At 39.6% G+C, this 18,702-nt stretch overlaps 2 protein-coding genes across 4 annotated transcripts in view; one reads left to right on the top strand and one right to left on the bottom strand.

Annotated features, from left to right (window-relative positions):
• Arsk (arylsulfatase family member K) overlaps positions 1–18,702 on the bottom strand; it is a 30,466-nt gene that overhangs the window by 6,106 nt on the left and 5,658 nt on the right. Inside the window, exons 3-5 of the mRNA XM_021626984.2 lie at positions 17,644–17,803; positions 5,659–5,941; positions 4,410–4,581 (exon numbers count right to left, since the gene is read on the bottom strand). Of these exons, the coding sequence (XP_021482659.1) occupies positions 4,410–4,581; positions 5,659–5,941; positions 17,644–17,803 (615 nt within the window). The remainder of the gene's footprint in view (positions 1–4,409; positions 4,582–5,658; positions 5,942–17,643; positions 17,804–18,702) is intronic.
• Positions 2,546–18,702, top strand: part of Skic3 (SKI3 subunit of superkiller complex) — a 112,435-nt gene continuing 96,278 nt past the window's right edge. The window contains exons 1-2 of one of the 3 annotated variants that reach the window (XM_060383584.1): positions 2,546–2,646; positions 2,746–2,892. The gene's annotated coding sequence lies outside the window, so the exon portion shown is untranslated. The remainder of the gene's footprint in view (positions 2,647–2,745; positions 2,893–18,702) is intronic. The other 2 variants (XM_060383582.1, XM_060383583.1) reach the window with 2 other exon arrangements.

Genomic DNA, 18,702 nt, shown 5'->3' on the forward strand with positions numbered 1-18,702 from the left:
AAAATCAAGATAGATCTTCAGATTAGCTTTAGTTCATATGTCAGTCTATCACACTAATTTTAAACAACTGCACTCAGTTTGTTGGGATACTTACCATCTCAGTAAAACCTAGTTTGCACTACTGACCCACAATTCCTGCTACCTTTTCTCCTTGCCCCTATGCAACTGTCACTTCATGTGCCTAAAGCTGTCTCAGAGAAAGGTGAGCCACACAGATAGCACAAGGCTTGCCATAGGGATAACAGAGCAGTAACATACCGAGAGCCTTTGCCCATGAAAGCTGCTGCCATTGAAATTATGAGAATCACAATAAAGCATAGTGCAGACAGGAGAAATTTTATTTTGGTAGATCTTGAATCTAAGGTGCACAAAGACACATTTGAAGGTCCAGTCAACGTGGAGGACCAAGGCTCTACAGAGTTAAGGAACTGCTTATTAATCAGGTCTTCTTTTCCCCACCCCGCTCCTCTTTCCCTCAATAGTATGCCTTGACCACTCTGGTGGATGCCTTATTTCTAAAAGATCTGTCACAAGTCTTGTCACAAGTCTAATTAAAACTCCAGATTATACTGGGCATGTTCAGTGTGGCATAGCCTGAGGCTTTAACATTCTACAGCTTCCCACTGTCTAATTCTTTGGCAGGACACACAAGTTCTTCATCTACTCTATATACTTAGGATCCTCTACTGTCTGGTAAATCTAGCAGTCTTAGACCACATAGTATACCCTAAAGAGTGGCATAGTTTATGCCTTTTTGCCTCTATGTTGAATGCCCTTTCTCCTCCCTTCCTGTCACAATTTCACTCTTCTTTGATGAGCAGGCTCAATCATTAGCTGGTGAAGCCTTCTCTGCTCTTCCACACCTAATCACTCTGTTCCCCAAGCTTCCTGAGGTGTGGTTTGTTTACAACTGCAGTCATATACTTTAAACCGTGGTGTCTATCTATTTCTATATGTTTATCATATATGCATATATGTCTGTATGCACACATGAGCCATAGCACTAGGGTGGAGGTCAGAGGACACCTTCAGATGTCTGGTCTTCTTTCTTCTATGTGGCTGGTGACAAGCACTTCACCTGCTGCGCCATCTTGCTGGCTGCCTTGTGTTTGTTCGATGAACCTCTGACTATCAGGTACTCTGCTGGGCTCTATACTGAATATTATTAAGAATATATTAACTCTTGACTGTTCTTTATGAAACCCACATCTGTGCTCTGGGATGCAACTTTCTCTCTATGTACTTCTTTCTTAATGTTCATGAATGAAAAATTATATATTATAAAGTATATAGAGTTAAAAGTATAAAGTATATTTAAAACATCTAATTCCCCCCTCTCTCTAAAAAAGAAATAACATATTAAAGACATTACAATTACTTCTCTATCCTGAGGCCTTTATATTTCCTGCCGAATCTGGCTACAATATCTTTTTTGCTTTTTACATGGCTGGCTTTTTCTCAGTTCTGGTTCACAAACCACTTCCTCAGAAGCATCTACTTACATCTTCCGAGTTAGCACACCAGTCTCACCATTCCTTTTGTCCATGCCTTCCACTGTTTACATCACATTTACATTTGTTCCGCTAGTCAGCATCTGCTAATTTCCTTTTCCACTCAGACACTTCAAGAGTTGTACTCACTACCTACAGCAGTATCCAGTGCACAGCATTTCACTCTAGAAGATGTACTTGCAACTTCTGAAAGCAGTCTGAGGATGCAGATGAGACATTCCCCAGTTCATTCAGGAAATATCAATGAAATAAATGTTGTGTAAACACTGCTCCCCAATTGTCCCGATATGTCAACAAAGCAGCTTACAGCCAATTGCTGAACAGGAAAGAGAATAGGGCTGGACTTCCTGCCAGCCAGAGGAGGAGGAGTTAGAAGAGGAAGTAGGGGATTCAGCCAGGGGATTCAGCCATGACAGAGATCCAGGAAACACCGAGAGAAGGAGCTCAAACAAAGATACAAAGTGCAAGTATTTCTGGAATGTATGCTGGGAGGAAACCAGATTAGCTTAGAGGGTTGATAATAGAGTAATAACTGCCCAGTTATTATGTTGTGAAGCTTATTACTAAACAAATATAAAAGGGTCTCAATTATTTGATAGCCAGGTTAAGAGAAAGACTAAGAGACACAGTTTTATAAAAATAACCCTAACATACAACTAAACAGTCAGGGAAAGTTACGGCTAAAGAAACAAATATTACTGTCATTACGAGGGAGCGGTGGGGTGTACTAATGCTAATACTTAGGAGATAGTATCAGGAGATAGTATCAGAAGAATCAGGAATTCAAGGTCAGCCTCAGCTATATAGTGGATTCAAGGTTAGTCTGGACAACATGAAACACTCTCCCACCCTTGTCTCTGTCTGTCTGCCTGCCTCTCTTTCTCCATCTCTCTCTCTCTTTCTCTCTGTCTCTCACACACACTGAGATCTTGAAAATTCCTTTTACTTTCCCATATTTATACTGATTATTTAGGTAACTTATCCACATGGCTTCCTTTTTTTCTTTCTGCTATATTCTATTTCCTCAGTGAGTACTAATAACATTGGCTGTTTGTCCTCAAAGGTTTTTCATGTATAGAAAGATGCTGCTGACATTTCACCAAGGCAGTTGTGTTCTATCTTAAAATGTAGCAAAGTAAGTGACACAATGTTGTGAAAATAACCTCATCCAAATACTGTTGGTTTTTTTTTTTTTGTTGTTGTTGTTGTTGTTTTTAAAACAAGGTTTCTTCAGTAGGAACTGGAAACTGCAGTACATGTGAACAGGGAGAACTCTTCCACAGTCATGTTATGGAGGCAGGCCTGTCTGAGAGGACTTTGAGCCTGACTGTCAGGACACCCAGTAATTGCAGCCACCAGAGGAAATGGATATGAGGTGGGGGTAAGCCTTACTCTACAGGTTCTAGGGAGAATGAATTTGTTTGTAGGTATGAAAAATGTGGAAACTACTATAAATACTAACAAAGAATTCTCTCTAAAAAGTTTTTTAATAGAGACGTTAAAATGATACTGGTACATGTGCAGTAAGACCAATTAGAGATGACAGTAAATACTGAGGTGTTAATTATTTAAACTGAAGATATTTTTCACACAGCGAGTATGTTTTACCTTTGAACTAATAAAGAGATTAGCTAAAAATGAACAGATCTCAGAAATCAGTGGGCCCATATTTAATCTGCTTATGTTATTTAACATATTAAAGGCAATAACTTCCAAATTTTGACTTATAAATTAGTGTTATATATTTCTTGTCCTCTTGGCTGTGCATCTTAACCTTAAGAGCTGAGCTCTGTCTCCAGCCTGATTGTTAACATTTATTTCTAGGATACTTTACATGCTGATTGGACATCTGTTGATTTTTCTGAGTGAGAAGAATACAGAGAATGTACATAGACCTCTTTACCATCTGACTTGACACTAAAAAGTAGGCCATTTTGGAACTACAGATTGACCTATGGGTCTTTTACAGGAACACCAAGTACTCTTAACTATTAAGCTATCTCTCCAGCATCTAGAATGCATTTTAAACATGTTTAAAATGATAGTGTGAAACAAACATGAGTGCTAAGTTCTTTTCAGAGCACCTTAACCTATCCCTGCTCCACCCCTAAGACTGACATTCCCAGTAATCATAAGATACATATTGGAATTTTTAATTTTAATTTATGTATGAATGATTTTATAAAGATAATTTTATCTACGACTTTTATCAGCAAGTGACTTTTTCTAACTTTATATAAAAGTATTAGTTGACACCTAATGGTACAAAGCATATGTAAGAAATTAACATCTGCACTCTAGAAGGCAGAGGCAGAGGCAGATTTCTTTGCGTTCAAGGTCAGCCTGGCTTACAAATAGAGTCCAGGACAGCCAAGGCTACACAGAGAAACTGCCTGGGGGGGTTGGGGGGTGGAGAGGAGGAATAATGTTTGGTGAAACATCAGAGATTCTTTTACTGTTACTTCCTGTATGTGTCCATTCTACTGGGCCCCTGAGGACCATTTGGCAAATCCTTAGGTTCTTGGAGTGTGAAGCTTTTCATCTCCTGGGAGCTAAGTTGCCTTACAGTCACCTGTCACACGCCTGTGTTCAGCCACGCACATACCTGCTTAAGGCTGACTGTGTTTTGCTTCAAATAGAAAACAGCTTTCTATGACTCTCTTTATGTATGAACACATCTGAGAACTTATGAATAATTAAAATAGAAAGGGCCCTTTATTCTGTTATTAATGTATTTTTATGAGTCAAGAATCTCAAAGTTCTAAGTCTCAGGTATCTAAGCAACTGCTTTAAGAAGTATCTGAAGATGCTCCTGCAAGCCCATCTAGCATAATCACAACTTGTTGGAAAAATATTATCCTTTTTTTCATGTAATTGCTTATTAATTATACCACCTACCTAGCATGGCATCTGTCTCAGCACACATAGCATAATAAAATGCTCTAATGTTCTTAATTTCCTCTTCAGTAAACTTCCCAGTGCAGTTTTTTGTATAGGAGGAGTAATAATCCACAGGGTGCATTTCTGACAAAGTCAACCACTTTGGGATTTTGATGGCATCATGAGCTACCTGAAAAGGAAAGGAAAAAAACAGAACAAAACAAACCTTTACATTAGCAAAGTCATAGTATCCATTTCTTCCAATGAGTATCTGTGGTGAATGTCATGTTTCATACATAGAATGATTGAAAAGAATGGCTATGAAGCACAACACTTCCCCAAGTAGGAGTGGGCTGAGTAAACCTCATTACACTATCTGGAGGAGGAGTGTTTGGGATTTTGGTAAGCTTTCCTCAGATGTCAATAGGAGAAGAGATGTCTCCCAGCGATAAATCCATGAGACACTTCACAAACGTGGATAACAAAAGAAAGATGGAAAAAGCGCAGTAGGTACAGTGTGAGCAGGGCCAGGCTCCCTGTGTGCAGCCTCTGACCTGCGGTGTGAATAGTGCCCATGCTTGCAGGTCAGCTGCACACAGGAAGGTGGGCTCTGCTCACAGTGTCTTCAGCATTCTTTCTATAACACTGATCCCAAGCATTTCTGTATTTGCATCAGTAATACATTATGCTATTCCTGTTTAATACCTAAAGCAAAATGTTAAATATTTTGACATGTGTTTTTAAAGTTCTAGAAAGAAATGATAATTTCTTCCTTTGACAATTAAGATTGTTTTTTGCAGCCCCATTCCATATAGTTATTTTTGCCATCCTTAACCGGGGGAAGTGAGGTCTGCCCACAATCCAAAGATAATGTCTTTCAGTTCCTTTTTATAGACATATCACATGTAAATCTATACTGTTAACAAATTATAACATTTTATTTCCAGAATATTATTCTTTTAACAAACTCATTACTGGTTTAGTTTAAAGGTGTAAATTCCTAATTTTTCCATAAGAATAATAAAAGCACGAGCTAATGCCAGGTAGCATTGCATATGGTGTCAGCATCTCCTTTCCCCCCACTTTGGTTTTCAGAGACAGGGTTTCTCTGTGTGGCCCTGCCTGTCCTGGAGTTCACTCTGTAGCCCACACTGGCCTTGAACTCATGGAGACTTTCCTGCTGTGCCTCCCCAAGTGCCGGGATTAAAGGTGTGTGCTGCCATACCCAGCATCAGTGTCTACTTTTGAGCACCCAGACAGCACTTACTTTTTCAAGCCAATAAAGGGATGTGTGAAATGTAGAGGCGCCAAAGTTTTCTCCTGAAGATGGTGAAGGGTAAGGGTGAGGTAAATTCAGTCCCAAGTAAAGGACAAATGGCTTGGTACAGTTAACTGCTTCCTGTCTTAGCCAGTCGACTGCTGTGTCCGTAGTCAGCCAGTCCTTTCCCATCACTCTCCTCCTATTCTTGTCAGGGATAAGAGTAACCGTGGGCCTGCCTTCTTGTCTGAGCAGGAATGCAACATCTCTAGTCCATGCTTCCACACGATTACTGAGGGGGTAAAAAGACAAGCACATCAGAAAACACTCATGCGGTCTTAGAAACTGGCTAAACAAATGCATGAACGCAACAGGGAACCGATTTTAAGACTAACAAGCGTAAGCGTTTAGATAAGTGTTAGACGTAAGCGTTTAGATAAGTGTTAGATAACATTTCAGCCAAAAAGTTTTTATTACAGATTTAAAAGCTACAGAAAACAATTGAATATTCATTTGTACTAAGATTATGACAGGTTACTTAGAACGATTAATTTTGTTTGTTTTTTGAGAAAGATACTTAGTTGTTCTGGATGGTCTTAGGTCAACGTGACATAAGCTAGAGTTATCTGAAAGGAGGGGACCTCAATTGAGAAAACACCTCCATAAGATCCAGCTGTAAGGCATTTTCTTAATTAGTGGTTGATGGGGAAAGGCCCAGCTCATAGTGCATGGTGCTAGTCTTGGGCTGGTGGTCCTATGTTCTATATGAAAGCTGGCTGAGCAAGCTATGAGGAGCCAGCCATGGGGAGCAAGCCAGTAAGCAGCATCCCTCATGAACTCTGCAGCAGCCTCTGCCTCCAGGTTTCTGCCGTGTTGGGAGTTCTGTCCTGCCTTCCTTCAGTGGTGAACAGTGCTGAGGAGATGTAAGCCCTTTCCTCCCCAAGCTGCTTTGGTGATTTTATTACAATAGTCAGCTTAACTAAGATATTAGTTAAAATATTTCATATTCCTAGAATTTTAGTATCTTTCTCTCAGAAGAGACTATTCCTAATCAAAGTTACTATAATTCCTTTGCATCACTAAAGTTTTTATAGTTAAAAAAAATTCTACCTCCCACTTGTACTTCCTGTGTTTCTAAATTCTGATTTTAATATGTTCCCTGTTCTAGCTTCTCTCAGGAAAAAAAACAGTTTAGCCGAGGTCTGACCTACCATAATAGTGATACAGCTTTCTTATTTGTTATAAACCGGGTACGTTTTTGTGCTGACTTACACATTACTTATCCAGCTCAAGCTGTGGAAGTCTTTAGTTTGTGTCACATGCTTCTTGATGTTTTCAGGAAATGACTAGGCTTATGAAGCTGACGCTGTTACTTATGGAGCTTACCCAGCATTGCCAAGATGCTTGTTTCATGTATAAAAGCCTTTGAAGTGCTCTAGCAGACTAAGAAATATTTTTTAAGAATCTAGATAATAGGGCTGGAGAGATGGCTCAGAGGTTAAGAGCACTGTCTGCTCTTCCAGAGGTCCTGAGTTCAATTCCCAGCAACCACATGGTGCCTCACAACCTTCTGTACTGGGATCTGATGCCCTCTTCTGACATGAAGGTGTACATGCAGATACAGCACTCATATGTAAAATAAGTATTTTTTTAAAAGAATCTAGATAATAACCTTAGCAAAATTATATTTCATGTTAAAACAATACTCAGGAAAAATTTCAGACAAGAAAATGACCATTGGCCCAGGATGAGGCCAAATAAAAGTTTTCCTCTTTTTTTCACCTGATCACTGAAGGTAGATAAGAAATTGAAGTAGCTATAATACAAATATTTTTAACAGTACAGTTAACATATTTTAATAAAAGCATCAAAAGTAGAATTTTAGCAGAATTACACCTAACATATTCTAATTAATTCTAACAGATGAGAGACTGCCAGGCATAGTGGCGCATGCCTTTAATTCCAGCAGAGGCAGGTGGATCTCTGAGTTCTAGGACAGCCATGGCCACACACAGAAAGCCTATCACGAAAAAATAAACCAACCAAACAAAAACACTAGTAATCATTATCGGACTCTATCAGAGAATATAAAGTAGGTTCTGGTGTGCAGAGTATAATGGAACAATTCCAACTTTATTATTACTTTTAGAGAACAAAGTATTTCCTGTAGTCTCAAATCCAACCTATTTGATGAAGCATTGAATTTATTTTCTGCCAGCTGCTTTGTTTATAGTCAAGACTTGATACAATTTTTAGATTATTACTTCATTTTGCCTAACAGAAGTCTGGTTCCTTTAATGCCCTCCAAAAGATTTGTTCATGCTGAGTTGGGTGTCATTGTTAAGACATTTCTCCTTCCTATTTTTTCTTTGTGACTACTGATGACCTCTCTCTATGGAGTTCATCAAATTCAAAATTACATTAATTAGAGGACACACACACACACATACACATGCCATTAAGGAAACAGTGAAGCCTATCTAACAGATTTCCTAAAGTAGGAGGTAAACTTTACTATCCACAGCTAAACTTGTATTACTTTAGTAAAAGAACCCTAAGATTTTTAGTAACTCAAAAGTATTACCCCTCTGTTTTAAGTGAGTGAAGGGAAGAACTATGGTCTGCAGGCTGGGGATTTAACTGAGTATGCTCAGCATATGTGAGGCCTAGGTTTTAATACCACAAACAAAGCAAAGCAAAGCAACAACTTGAGTCATGGGACATGAAATCTCCAGATTTTTCTAGGCTGTTCAGCCATCACAAGCAAGGGTTCTGGGTAATAAAACCAGACTAAAACCACCACCAACAATAAAACAAATGAACAAAAAACCACAACCAGAAACCAAAACACAACAAACAAAAACCAAAACATATTCCACTATTGTAAAGATGATGCTGAGAATATCATTCTGGACACTAAATTTTAAAAACAGAAAAATGGAGAGTTCTAAAAGAAGCTACTAAGATGACCAAAGTAAATGGCTATTTTTCTTAAAAATAACATTATTATGGAAAAAGCATCTAAAAGTATAATGAATATATCTTAGATTACAAAATAATAGTCAGAGATTGAAAGAAAAATAAACAAACAACCCAGACATTCATTAGGTAGTAGAATTGCAGAAGCTACTTTTGTCAGTGTTCTGAGTTTTGCGGTCTCCCCTTTGTCACTCTAGTTCTATCTGGACAGCTCTTATTGCTGGTCTGGAGCTGCACAAGGGGGCACTACTTACCAAAGTTCTGAGTGCTATGAAATCAGCATGTATCTGTTCTTTCATTTGGGAAGTATCCCTCTAGATCTCATTTGTTTGGAAGGATTAAAAATGTTTCTCCTGAAAAATAAAATGAAAAACAAAACAAAAAAAGGTTTCTCCTGAATAGATTTAAAAGAAATCTATCTTAATGAGCAGAGAACATATATAACTACAAGATGAAATGACAGATGACTTGATTTAGGGCTTTATAGTTTTAACTAGTCAAACAAGACAGAACCTTGTTTATTTTCTGATAACATTAGAAATATCAGAAATAGGTGTATTAGTTGTCCAGTTGCTGTGATAAAAACCCTAACAAAAACAATGTTAGGGAAGAGGTTTATTTTGATTTGTAGTTTCAGAGTACAACCTACCATGTCAGAGTAGTAATGGCAGCTGGCCATATCGCATCTCTAGTCAGGAAGCAGAGAGAGATGAAAGTCTGTGCTCAGTGCATTTTTCTCCTTTTAGCCTGCAACCCAAGCCTAAGGAATACTGCTACCCACAGTGGACAAGTATACCTATCTCAGTTATCCTAATTTAGATAATCCTTCACAGGTGTGGCCAGAGGCTTGCCTACTAGTTAGTTCTAAATACTGTCAAGTTGCTAATTCAACTAACCATCACAGATGATAAGTTTCATGACACTCAAGAATGCTGCAGTTTGATCATTGTATTTCAGTATCTAAGAACAGTCTGGTACGTATCAGTTAGTTCATAAATTTAATGGATGTTGTTTTAAGTCAAGATCATCTTGTAGCCTTAGTGCATTGTACATATGTGTGTGTATGTGTCACGGAATGTGAATGGACATCAGAGGACAACTTTTGGGAGTGCTTGCCTTCCACCGTGTTCAGAGCAGGGTCACTTTAGTTTCTTGCCAATGTACTATGTGTATAGTCTAGCATAGTTGGTTTGTAAGCGTCAGCCCAGTTCTATCTTCACCTCCTATCCTGTAGAAGTTCTTGTATATGTGCCACTTGTATCCTGTTTTTATGTGGGATGTAGGAATCCAGACTTAGGTCGTCAAGGTTGCATGTCAAGTGCTTTTACTCAACAGTCCGTCTCCCAGGCCCTTAGTCTTGGTAATGACTACCACATTTAATGTCAATCTTTATTACACTGGTATTAGAAACTTAACTTTAAATGTTTCTCTATAAAATCAACCACCAAATTCCATATACTTATAAATTAACATTTGCCTTTGATTTTTTAAAAAAGATTTATCATGTATACAATGTTGTTTGCATGTACACCTGCAGGCCAGAAGAGGGCGCCAGATCTCATTCTTGATGGTTGTGAGCCATCATGTGGTTGCTGGGAATTGAACTAAGGACTTTTGGAAGAGCAACCAGTGCCCTTAACCTCTGAGCCATCTCTCCTTTGATTTTTTTTTAACCCTAAAAAGAAAATCTCTACAAACATGACACTTTCATCAGTGGTATAGCCCCTGATAACATGCCTATAGTCCAGGAAACGGTGCCCTACCCATGCTCATAAAGTAACCCGAATTAAACTTAGTGGATCACACACACACCAAGAAACATGAAAGTAGGAGAGGAACTTGTTGGGATCATGGTCTGCAACAGGAGGATGGAGGATGAGTGAGGGAAGTAGGGGATGAAGATGACTAAAGTTCACCATATACATATATGGAACTATCAATGAATAATAATAAAAAAGCTCCTCAAACAGACAAATTGTTGCTCTCACTCTCTTCCTTCTTTTTCTACGTAAGTGGAAAAAGTGGAAGTTTATTCTTCCAATTGACAATGTTGGCCATCACTTTTAAGTGTGGCATTTCTGAGGGCATAGTGTTGAGCACAGAGCACCTGATTAGCCATGACTTCTCAATCTCTGCACTGCTGATATTCTGGATGAGATAATTCTTTATGGAAGAAGGGTCTATGCTCACCACTGTAGATGGCTCTTAACAGTGAGGATCAGATGAAAGTGCCAGCGCCCAGGAGTGTCAATAAGACATTGTGAAATATCATCCAGGAGGGAAAAACTGCTGTTGGCTGAGAACCATCATTTTAGAGACTGGGAATACAGTGATAAGACAGTTTAAAGAAAAACAGATCAAAATACCTGGTGAATAAAATACAAACTATTTTTTCAACTCTACCCCTCAATACAAACATTTTTAATTGAGAGGAAGAAACAGCAAATCTGAATTTAAAATAAACACAGTATGTGCAGTGTTAAGGGTCCAGAAAAAGCACAATGACTAAGGAGTCACTTAGTGAAACTCCTTTGAAATTATCCCCAAATTTCAAAGCACTTCTGAGTGAAACAACTTTTAAGGTTACTTACATGTATTTTTGTATATGTGTAAAATTAAAAAAAATATTAAGCATGCACACGTGTATGTGTGTGTGTACATGTGTGTCTGGAGGTCAGAAGGTCACTGTGGGGGTCAGTTCTTTATTTCCACTACTGTGTCTCCAAAGGCTTGCACCATATTATCAATCAGGCTTGGGGGCAGGTTTCCTTAACCACTGAACCATCTCAACAGTCCAAAGTTATTCAGTGCAAGCAAAACTCATGAATCAGGGACTCTAAATAGACAGATGAGTTGTTCATGATCTTGTAGGCAGTGGCATTTTAATAACTAGTTCAACCAATACTGATTTAAGAACTGTTCTGAGGAAACAAGAGCATCCTGAATTCAATCTCCAGCATGACTATAAAAACCAAACTAAACCCACTACCAAAAGCACTCATATATCACACATACCGTCAGTAAATGTTCAGAAAGATGGATGCACTGTAATAAAGAAATTCATAATGTTGCTGATAATGTACGCACATTCAGAAGTGGCCACATTCAAATTAGGTGTGGTGGTAGCAAGAGCGTGAGATTCAAAGCCACTTTGGACTATTGGCAAAAACCCAATCCCCCTCCCCCCAACATAAAAAATGTGAAAAGTGGCCATTTTTAGGAACACTTGGTGCCTCTGTTTATAGAGTACGATATCAAGAGACTTTTCCCTGAAACTCGTTTTTACATTCATATACAAAGATCCAAATATATGTCAAAGTTCATATAACCTTTCAGACATACTATTAACAGAAGCTCTGGCCGGCATGCTGGCCCAGTGGCTGTGTGGGCACATGCAGCACTCATGCAAACAGCTCTGAAAATCTGCTTCCATTTCCTAAGTATGCTGCAAGCTACCGTTATGCTAGCATTCAAAACAATACATTTAAGTGGTTTTTTTTCTCCTACTAATTTTGAAATTTTACAGGACAAAATGAAGAACTTAAGGAACTGAGACTATTTCAATTATTTCAAAACTCTAAAATCCTTAAAAACAGGCAACACACACAGAGGAGAGAGAGAGAGAGAGAGAAGGAAAGAGCGAGATCAATGTATTAATGTCATTTCTGTATCAAGAGAAGTGACTGCAGTTCAACAGAATGGCACCATCAAATGATTAGCTAACGGTAGACCAGTGTAAGTTCACTTACTCTTATTTTCAGCCATTCACGTCCTAAATAAGTACATACCTGCCACATACCGGCACTATGCTGGGAAGTGATACTACAACAGTGAAGGAAACTTAAGGCCTTTGCCACTCAAAGTCAATGTCTTGGTCAGTGTTCTGTTGCTGTGAAGAGACACCATGACCATGGCAACTCTTTTTGGTTTGTTTGTTTTTCAAGACAAAGTTTCTCTGTGTTGCCTGGGCCTTCCTGGACTCAAATTATAGACAGGGCTGGCCTCCAGCTCACAGTGATCCTACTGCCTCTGCCTCCCCGAGTGATGGGATTACAGGTGTGCACCACCACACCTGGCAACCATGGCAACTCTTTATAAGGAAAACATTTAATTGGGGTTGGTTTATGGTGTCAGAGGTTCAGTATAGTATCATCATGGCGTGGAGCATGGGCGTATATCCAGACATGGTGCTGGAGAAGAAGCTGAGAGTTCTACATCTGGATCCGGAGGCAGCAGGAAGAGAAGACTCTGGGACTAGCTTTGGCTTTTGAAAACCTCAAAGCCCACTCCCAGTGACACACTTTCTCCAACAACAAGGCCACACCTCCTAATTCCTTTCAAGTAGTGCCACTCTCTGATGACCAAGCACTCTCCTTAGTCTGACCACCAGTCATTATCTCGATTCAGAATAAAAGGTCACAACCACTTCATAAATAAAAATGAAAGTTTCAAGATGGACAGAGCATTTATCCTCAAACAATTTATTACTTGATTGACTGAGAAAGAGAGGAAACAATTTTAAATAGGATAGTATGAAGAACTGTGTCCTGCTTTGGATTAACTTTTCTTTTAATGAGGGAAAGGTTTTGCAACTCAAAACGATTAAAGACTTAAATAAAAACCCTGGAACTACGTGGGAGGGGCTGGTAGGTATATGCATGTTGCGTGCAGCTGCCCACAGAGGCCAGAGGCCTTGGATCACATGGAGAGGGAGTTATATTTAACTGTGAGGAACTTGATGTGGGTGCTGGGAATTGAACGTGGGTCTTCTGAGAGAGCAGTATATGCTCTTCACACTGAACTATCTTTCAGCCTCCAAGATTTTTCTTTTTATGACTCCAAAAGCAAAGGAAACAAAACTGAATAAATCAAGATAAAAAGATTCTACAGAGCAACAGCATGAGAACAATCTACGCATGAAGGAAAACATTTGTAAGCTATCTTATCTTACATGGAGTTAACTTCCGGAATATATGAGGAACTTAGCTCAACACCAACAGCAGGAAAGCCCCACAATACTACTAAAAGTGGGCAGTAGATGTAAAAGCCACAAATAGCCAATGACTATATGAAAAAATTCTCAGCATCACTCACCAGCAAGTAACAAAAATCAGAACTATGAGATATCACTGTACCCTAGAAGAACAGCAACAGATGAAAGGGTTAGAGAATAAGTGCTGGGGAAGAGGTAGAAAAAATTGTTGACAATATAAATTAGTACAGCTCACTAAAGAAAACAATTGGGAATCTTGGCACAGTGGCCCACACATGTAATCCCAGCACTTGGAGAGGCAGAGGCAGGTGGATGGCTGTGTGTTCAAGGCCAGCCTGGTCTACAAAGTGAGTCTAGGATAGCCAAGGCTACACAGAGAAACCCTGTCTCAAAACAAAACAAAAAGAGGAAAGAAAGAAAACAATTTTGGAGGTTCCTGCAAAAACTAAGAATGAAATTATCAGATGATCCTGCAATTCCACATACAACATATATGAGAGTAATTAAGAGATCATATTAAAGAGACACTTGCACCCTTAACACACTCCAACAGTATTTATATAGCTAAGACAAAAACAGGCTAAGCATCCATTCATCAGTGAGAGGAGAAAGCAAGTGTGGCATATATACAGGGGAAGAGTGCTTAGCCACAGAAAAATGACATTCGCAGGCACCGTGTTAAGTGAAACCAGCCGGGCACAGAAGACAAGTAGGCTATAGTCACAATCCTTGAAAAAGTGGAAACCTAGGTCTTCTATAAGTTGAGAATGGATTGGTGGCTCTTACAGGCTGAGGAGAGTATGGGCTTACAATTTCAGTGGGTTAAGACTGTCATGGTGGGAGTATCATGGCAGCAGGCAGGCACGCACGGTGCTGGAACTGTAGCTAAGGGCTCACAGCTCAACCCGAAAGCACAAGGCAGAGAGAATTAACCGGGAAATGTGAGCTTTTTGAAAGCTCAAAGCCCATCATTAGTGACACACCTCCTGCAATAAAACCACATTTCCTAAATAGTTATACCAACTGGAGACCAAGTATTTAAATACATGAATTTATGAAGGGCAGTTGTCAAACAACCATAAGCATGTTTTCTCCATAAAAATAAAGGGGAATATTTTCATGAGAAATTTGTATGATTCCATGAAATAAAAGGAATCTAAATCACTTTAAAAAAGCAGGAGTTATCAATATGTCAATCCTGTCCATGTCCAGGCTGGGTGAGGTAGCTAGCCCTGATGAGACCAGAGAGGCTAAGGTCAGACAGTAGGGGAGGAGGACCTCCCCTATCAGTGGACTAGGGGAGGGACATAATGGAGGAAGAGGGAGGGAAGGTGGGATTGAGAGGAGACGAGGGAGGGGACTACAGCTGGGGTACGAAGTGAATAAACTAATAAATAATAATAAAAATTAAAAAACAAATTACAGAAAAGGATTAAAGTAAAAAAAAATGAAAAAGAAAAGCAGGAGTTATCTAAATACTAAGTTGTAATAGTTGAAGTCAGCACATTTAGCATTTATCCTAATTCCAGAGTCTGTTATTTTGAGACATCTGCAGGTACGATTCATTTCCAGATAAAATCACATTGTGAAGCTTCAGTGCTCTCAAGTTCTGGTGGAATATTGTTCATTCCATCACCTGCTTGCTATTTTTACGGTATTTTCAGTTTTCTTACTTATCATCTCTCATCAGTATACGGTCACTCTGTTATCACTCACCAAGCACAGCTGCTGCGTGAAGTCCTGACTGTGTTTTTGTTGGGAGCCCCAAGCATTAGTGGACCCAAGGTCACACCCCTGTAGGAGGGACTTCAGGACTTGGAACATGTTTTTCCATCAAAGTGGACAAAATCAGCATAAGGAAAGGCACTTAGAGTGAAGACCAAGGGAGCGAGCAAACTTCCACCAAGAGCGCTGGGATATTCTGGATTCTTCCCGTGTGGCACTGTGACTGCAGGACTGAGGCTTTGTCTCTGTTCAATGCAGGAAGTGTTCTCCCGATTCAGAGAACCAGTACTCCAGTTTCTATTGAGGGATAACCTGTGCCTGGCCCATAGAAAAATCCTAGTCTCCGAAGAAAGCTGGCTGTTCAACATAAACCATACCATACAAACACTCCAACCCCCTCTTAATTCTTATAGAATGGTGGAAAAACACCTCCCGAACCCAAGTCCCCAGGCACCAGCCAGGGCCAATCATGTGGGTAGGCAAATATTATTTCGGTAAGTTTCAGATATACATGCTAGCACTTTTCTGCACTAATTATCTAGCTTAGTCATCACACTAATTAAAGTTCAGAGAGATTCAGAACAGGTGTGTTCAAGATTACACAGTTGAGAAGTAGGGAAAGCAGAATTCAGAATTAGGCAATCTGATTCTAGACCAACACTCTATACCACAATGCTCAGATGTTCATTTGTTTTTGTGGTGGTGTGGGAAGAACCCACTGCCCTGTGCATGCTAAGCATGTTCTCTGTCATTGAGCCAACCCCTAGCTAAGATACCTGCCTGAGTTTTGAAGCTTTACTAAAATGAAGGAGAAGTCACAATGGCTTTAAGTTCTAGGAAACTGTCAAAGGTAAGTAGCAAGAATGTTACTGTTACAAAGATTGTAAAACGAAAAACAAAAACTATTATATAACAGAAACTCACAAATAATTCACAGGCTAGACTATTTTACAAATATTAAAACCTATTAACTATAATTGCTGTGGGGATCAGGAACGGGGGAAGCAGGGGTGGTGAATGGTGACAGAGCCCACCCAGAATCCCAGGAATCAGACTCCAGAGATGAGACTCAAAAGTGCAGATCTAACTTTATTGTCCAGTGTAACAGCCTTTGAATGACTGAAGGCCAATCAGACCATCCCATGCTAGCTCAAGCTCCAGTAACAGTCAATCAGGGTGGTTCAACTATAAGGAAATGTGGGAGATGTGGGGCCAAGGTCACCTGAGGAGACTTCCATAAAGAAGAGGGAAGCAGTCACTGCACTAGCCTCAGATCCATTTTGAGACTTCACTAACTAGTGTGCTTGGAGTCTCTAGTGGATTAACACTGTGTGCAGTGGATCAAAAAACAAAATATTATATAACAGAAACTCACAAAATAGTTCACAGGTTAAACTATTTTACAAATATTAAAATCTATTATAATTTTTGTTTGTTTGTTTTGAGACAGAGTTTTCTCTGTGTAGCCCTGGCTGTCCTGGAATTCACTCTGTAGCTCAAGCTAGCCTCAAATTCATGGAGATCGTTTGCACCCCCTCTTCTCCCCACCTCCTGAGTGCTGGGGTTAAAGGCATGCACCACCAATGCCTGGCTGCTAAGATTCATTAATTATAGATGTTAATGTTTTAGACAAAAAACAAACAAACAAAAAACAAAAAAAAACCTCATCAGAATATTAGCAATTTTAATATTTTAAGAAGATTAATGGAAGTCTAGCTTTAGCCAAATTAGTGTAATTGAGGGATTAAGAGATTTATTTTCAGTGCTGTGGTAAATTAAGTAGAAAATGGGCACACAAACGTGCAGTAGCAGAGGACAGTGTGTAACCCCTTTTCTGAAAAAGAAACTTCATTTTAAGGGTAAATGCCCTAGGCATAAACACTAGTTTCAAAAGGAGAAAAACCCTCCAAAATGTGCTTTGACCTCTCACCTCTGATAATATTTAACCATCATCCCTAGCAACGGCTAATCAGTGAATACCTAAAGTTTACCCACGTGTTCTTTGCAATAGGATGAGTAAAACAATTATGGTTTGGCCCTCTGAACACCTGATATTTGCTAAATGTCAATCAATCATAGAACTGCCAAGCTGGAATTCCCCAAACCTTGCTGTAACCTTAAATAAAAACCCTTCTGTCCCTGACCTTGGGGCTCAACACTCAAGAACCACTGTGGGGTGAGCCCAAGCTCGAGCTTGTAATAAAGTCCCCACTGCATTTGCATCGGAATCAGTTCCTTGGTGATCTTTGGGGTCCACCAGACTGGGGCACAACAGGTTCAGCCTGTTTAAGTCTTACCTAATGGAATGGTGTCCTGAAGTATAGTCCAGTTTTCCAAATTTTTGTGTCTGATAGCCATGCTCTTCCATGACATCCATCCATGTTGTATAATTTGGATCGAGACCCTTGAAATTATTCCAAGATTCTGTTAAGTGAGAGAAGAGGCCACTCCACATTGCTGGTGGGGGGTAGGGGAGAAAGAGAAAGAAAAGAGGCTGTTAAGGTAAAGCGTAACAATTCAACTCTAAAGGCAATTACCTGGAGAGTGTGGCTGGCTGTTTCAGAGTCTGTGATCTGGAAGAAGAATGGCACCAGTTGGAGTAGTTCCCAGACATTTCTCGTTGTTACTTCATTTTATCAAAGGGAAAACCCTACAAGGAGTTAGTACTCCTATTCTTCAGATGAACCCACCAAGGCCTAGAGATTAAGTTGATTAAGGTGGCTGTTTATTTATGGCTGGCATTAAATATAGGGCCTGAACATCATTATCATATTTTCAGTCAAGAAAGCTATTTTTTAAACGGTAAGTTGGAGGACTGCAGTGGGGTAATCTTTGGCATACTGTGTGAAGGCTGTGTCTGTATATTCAATTGTTGACTGTCACCCAGCACAGAGCTGAGCACTGGCTGGACTTGGGATTGTTGTTCTTAGGGCCCATCACTGGCCTCATATTTTGTCAACATTCACCTTCCTCACTTGTTGACTGGCTTTAGTAAAGAGCTGATGGGCAATAGCAAAGGCAGGAGGGAAGTGGGAACTTCCAGGCAGGGAAAGAGGCTCTGGGAGAAGATTCAGATGTGGGAAGATTTGTTAGGTGATGTGGGAAGGAAGTGATGTGAACAGGAACAGAGGTAAAGAACTGGCCGTGTGCTAGACTAGTTGGGGTGAGCTAGCTGAGATTCTGCCCAGCTAAGGCCTAAGCTTTTAAATAATAAGTCTCCATGTGTTTATTTAACTGCTGGCAAGTCCAAGAAACCCTGTTATAGGACTAACAATTATAGACCTCTCTTCCCTTATATCTTCAAGAACTTTCTTATTAATTATCTTTTCACCAGATTTTTTTTAGTTATTACAATT

This window comes from Meriones unguiculatus, chromosome 5 (genome assembly GCF_030254825.1).
Source record: "Meriones unguiculatus strain TT.TT164.6M chromosome 5, Bangor_MerUng_6.1, whole genome shotgun sequence".
Taxonomy (NCBI): domain Eukaryota; kingdom Metazoa; phylum Chordata; class Mammalia; order Rodentia; family Muridae; genus Meriones; species Meriones unguiculatus.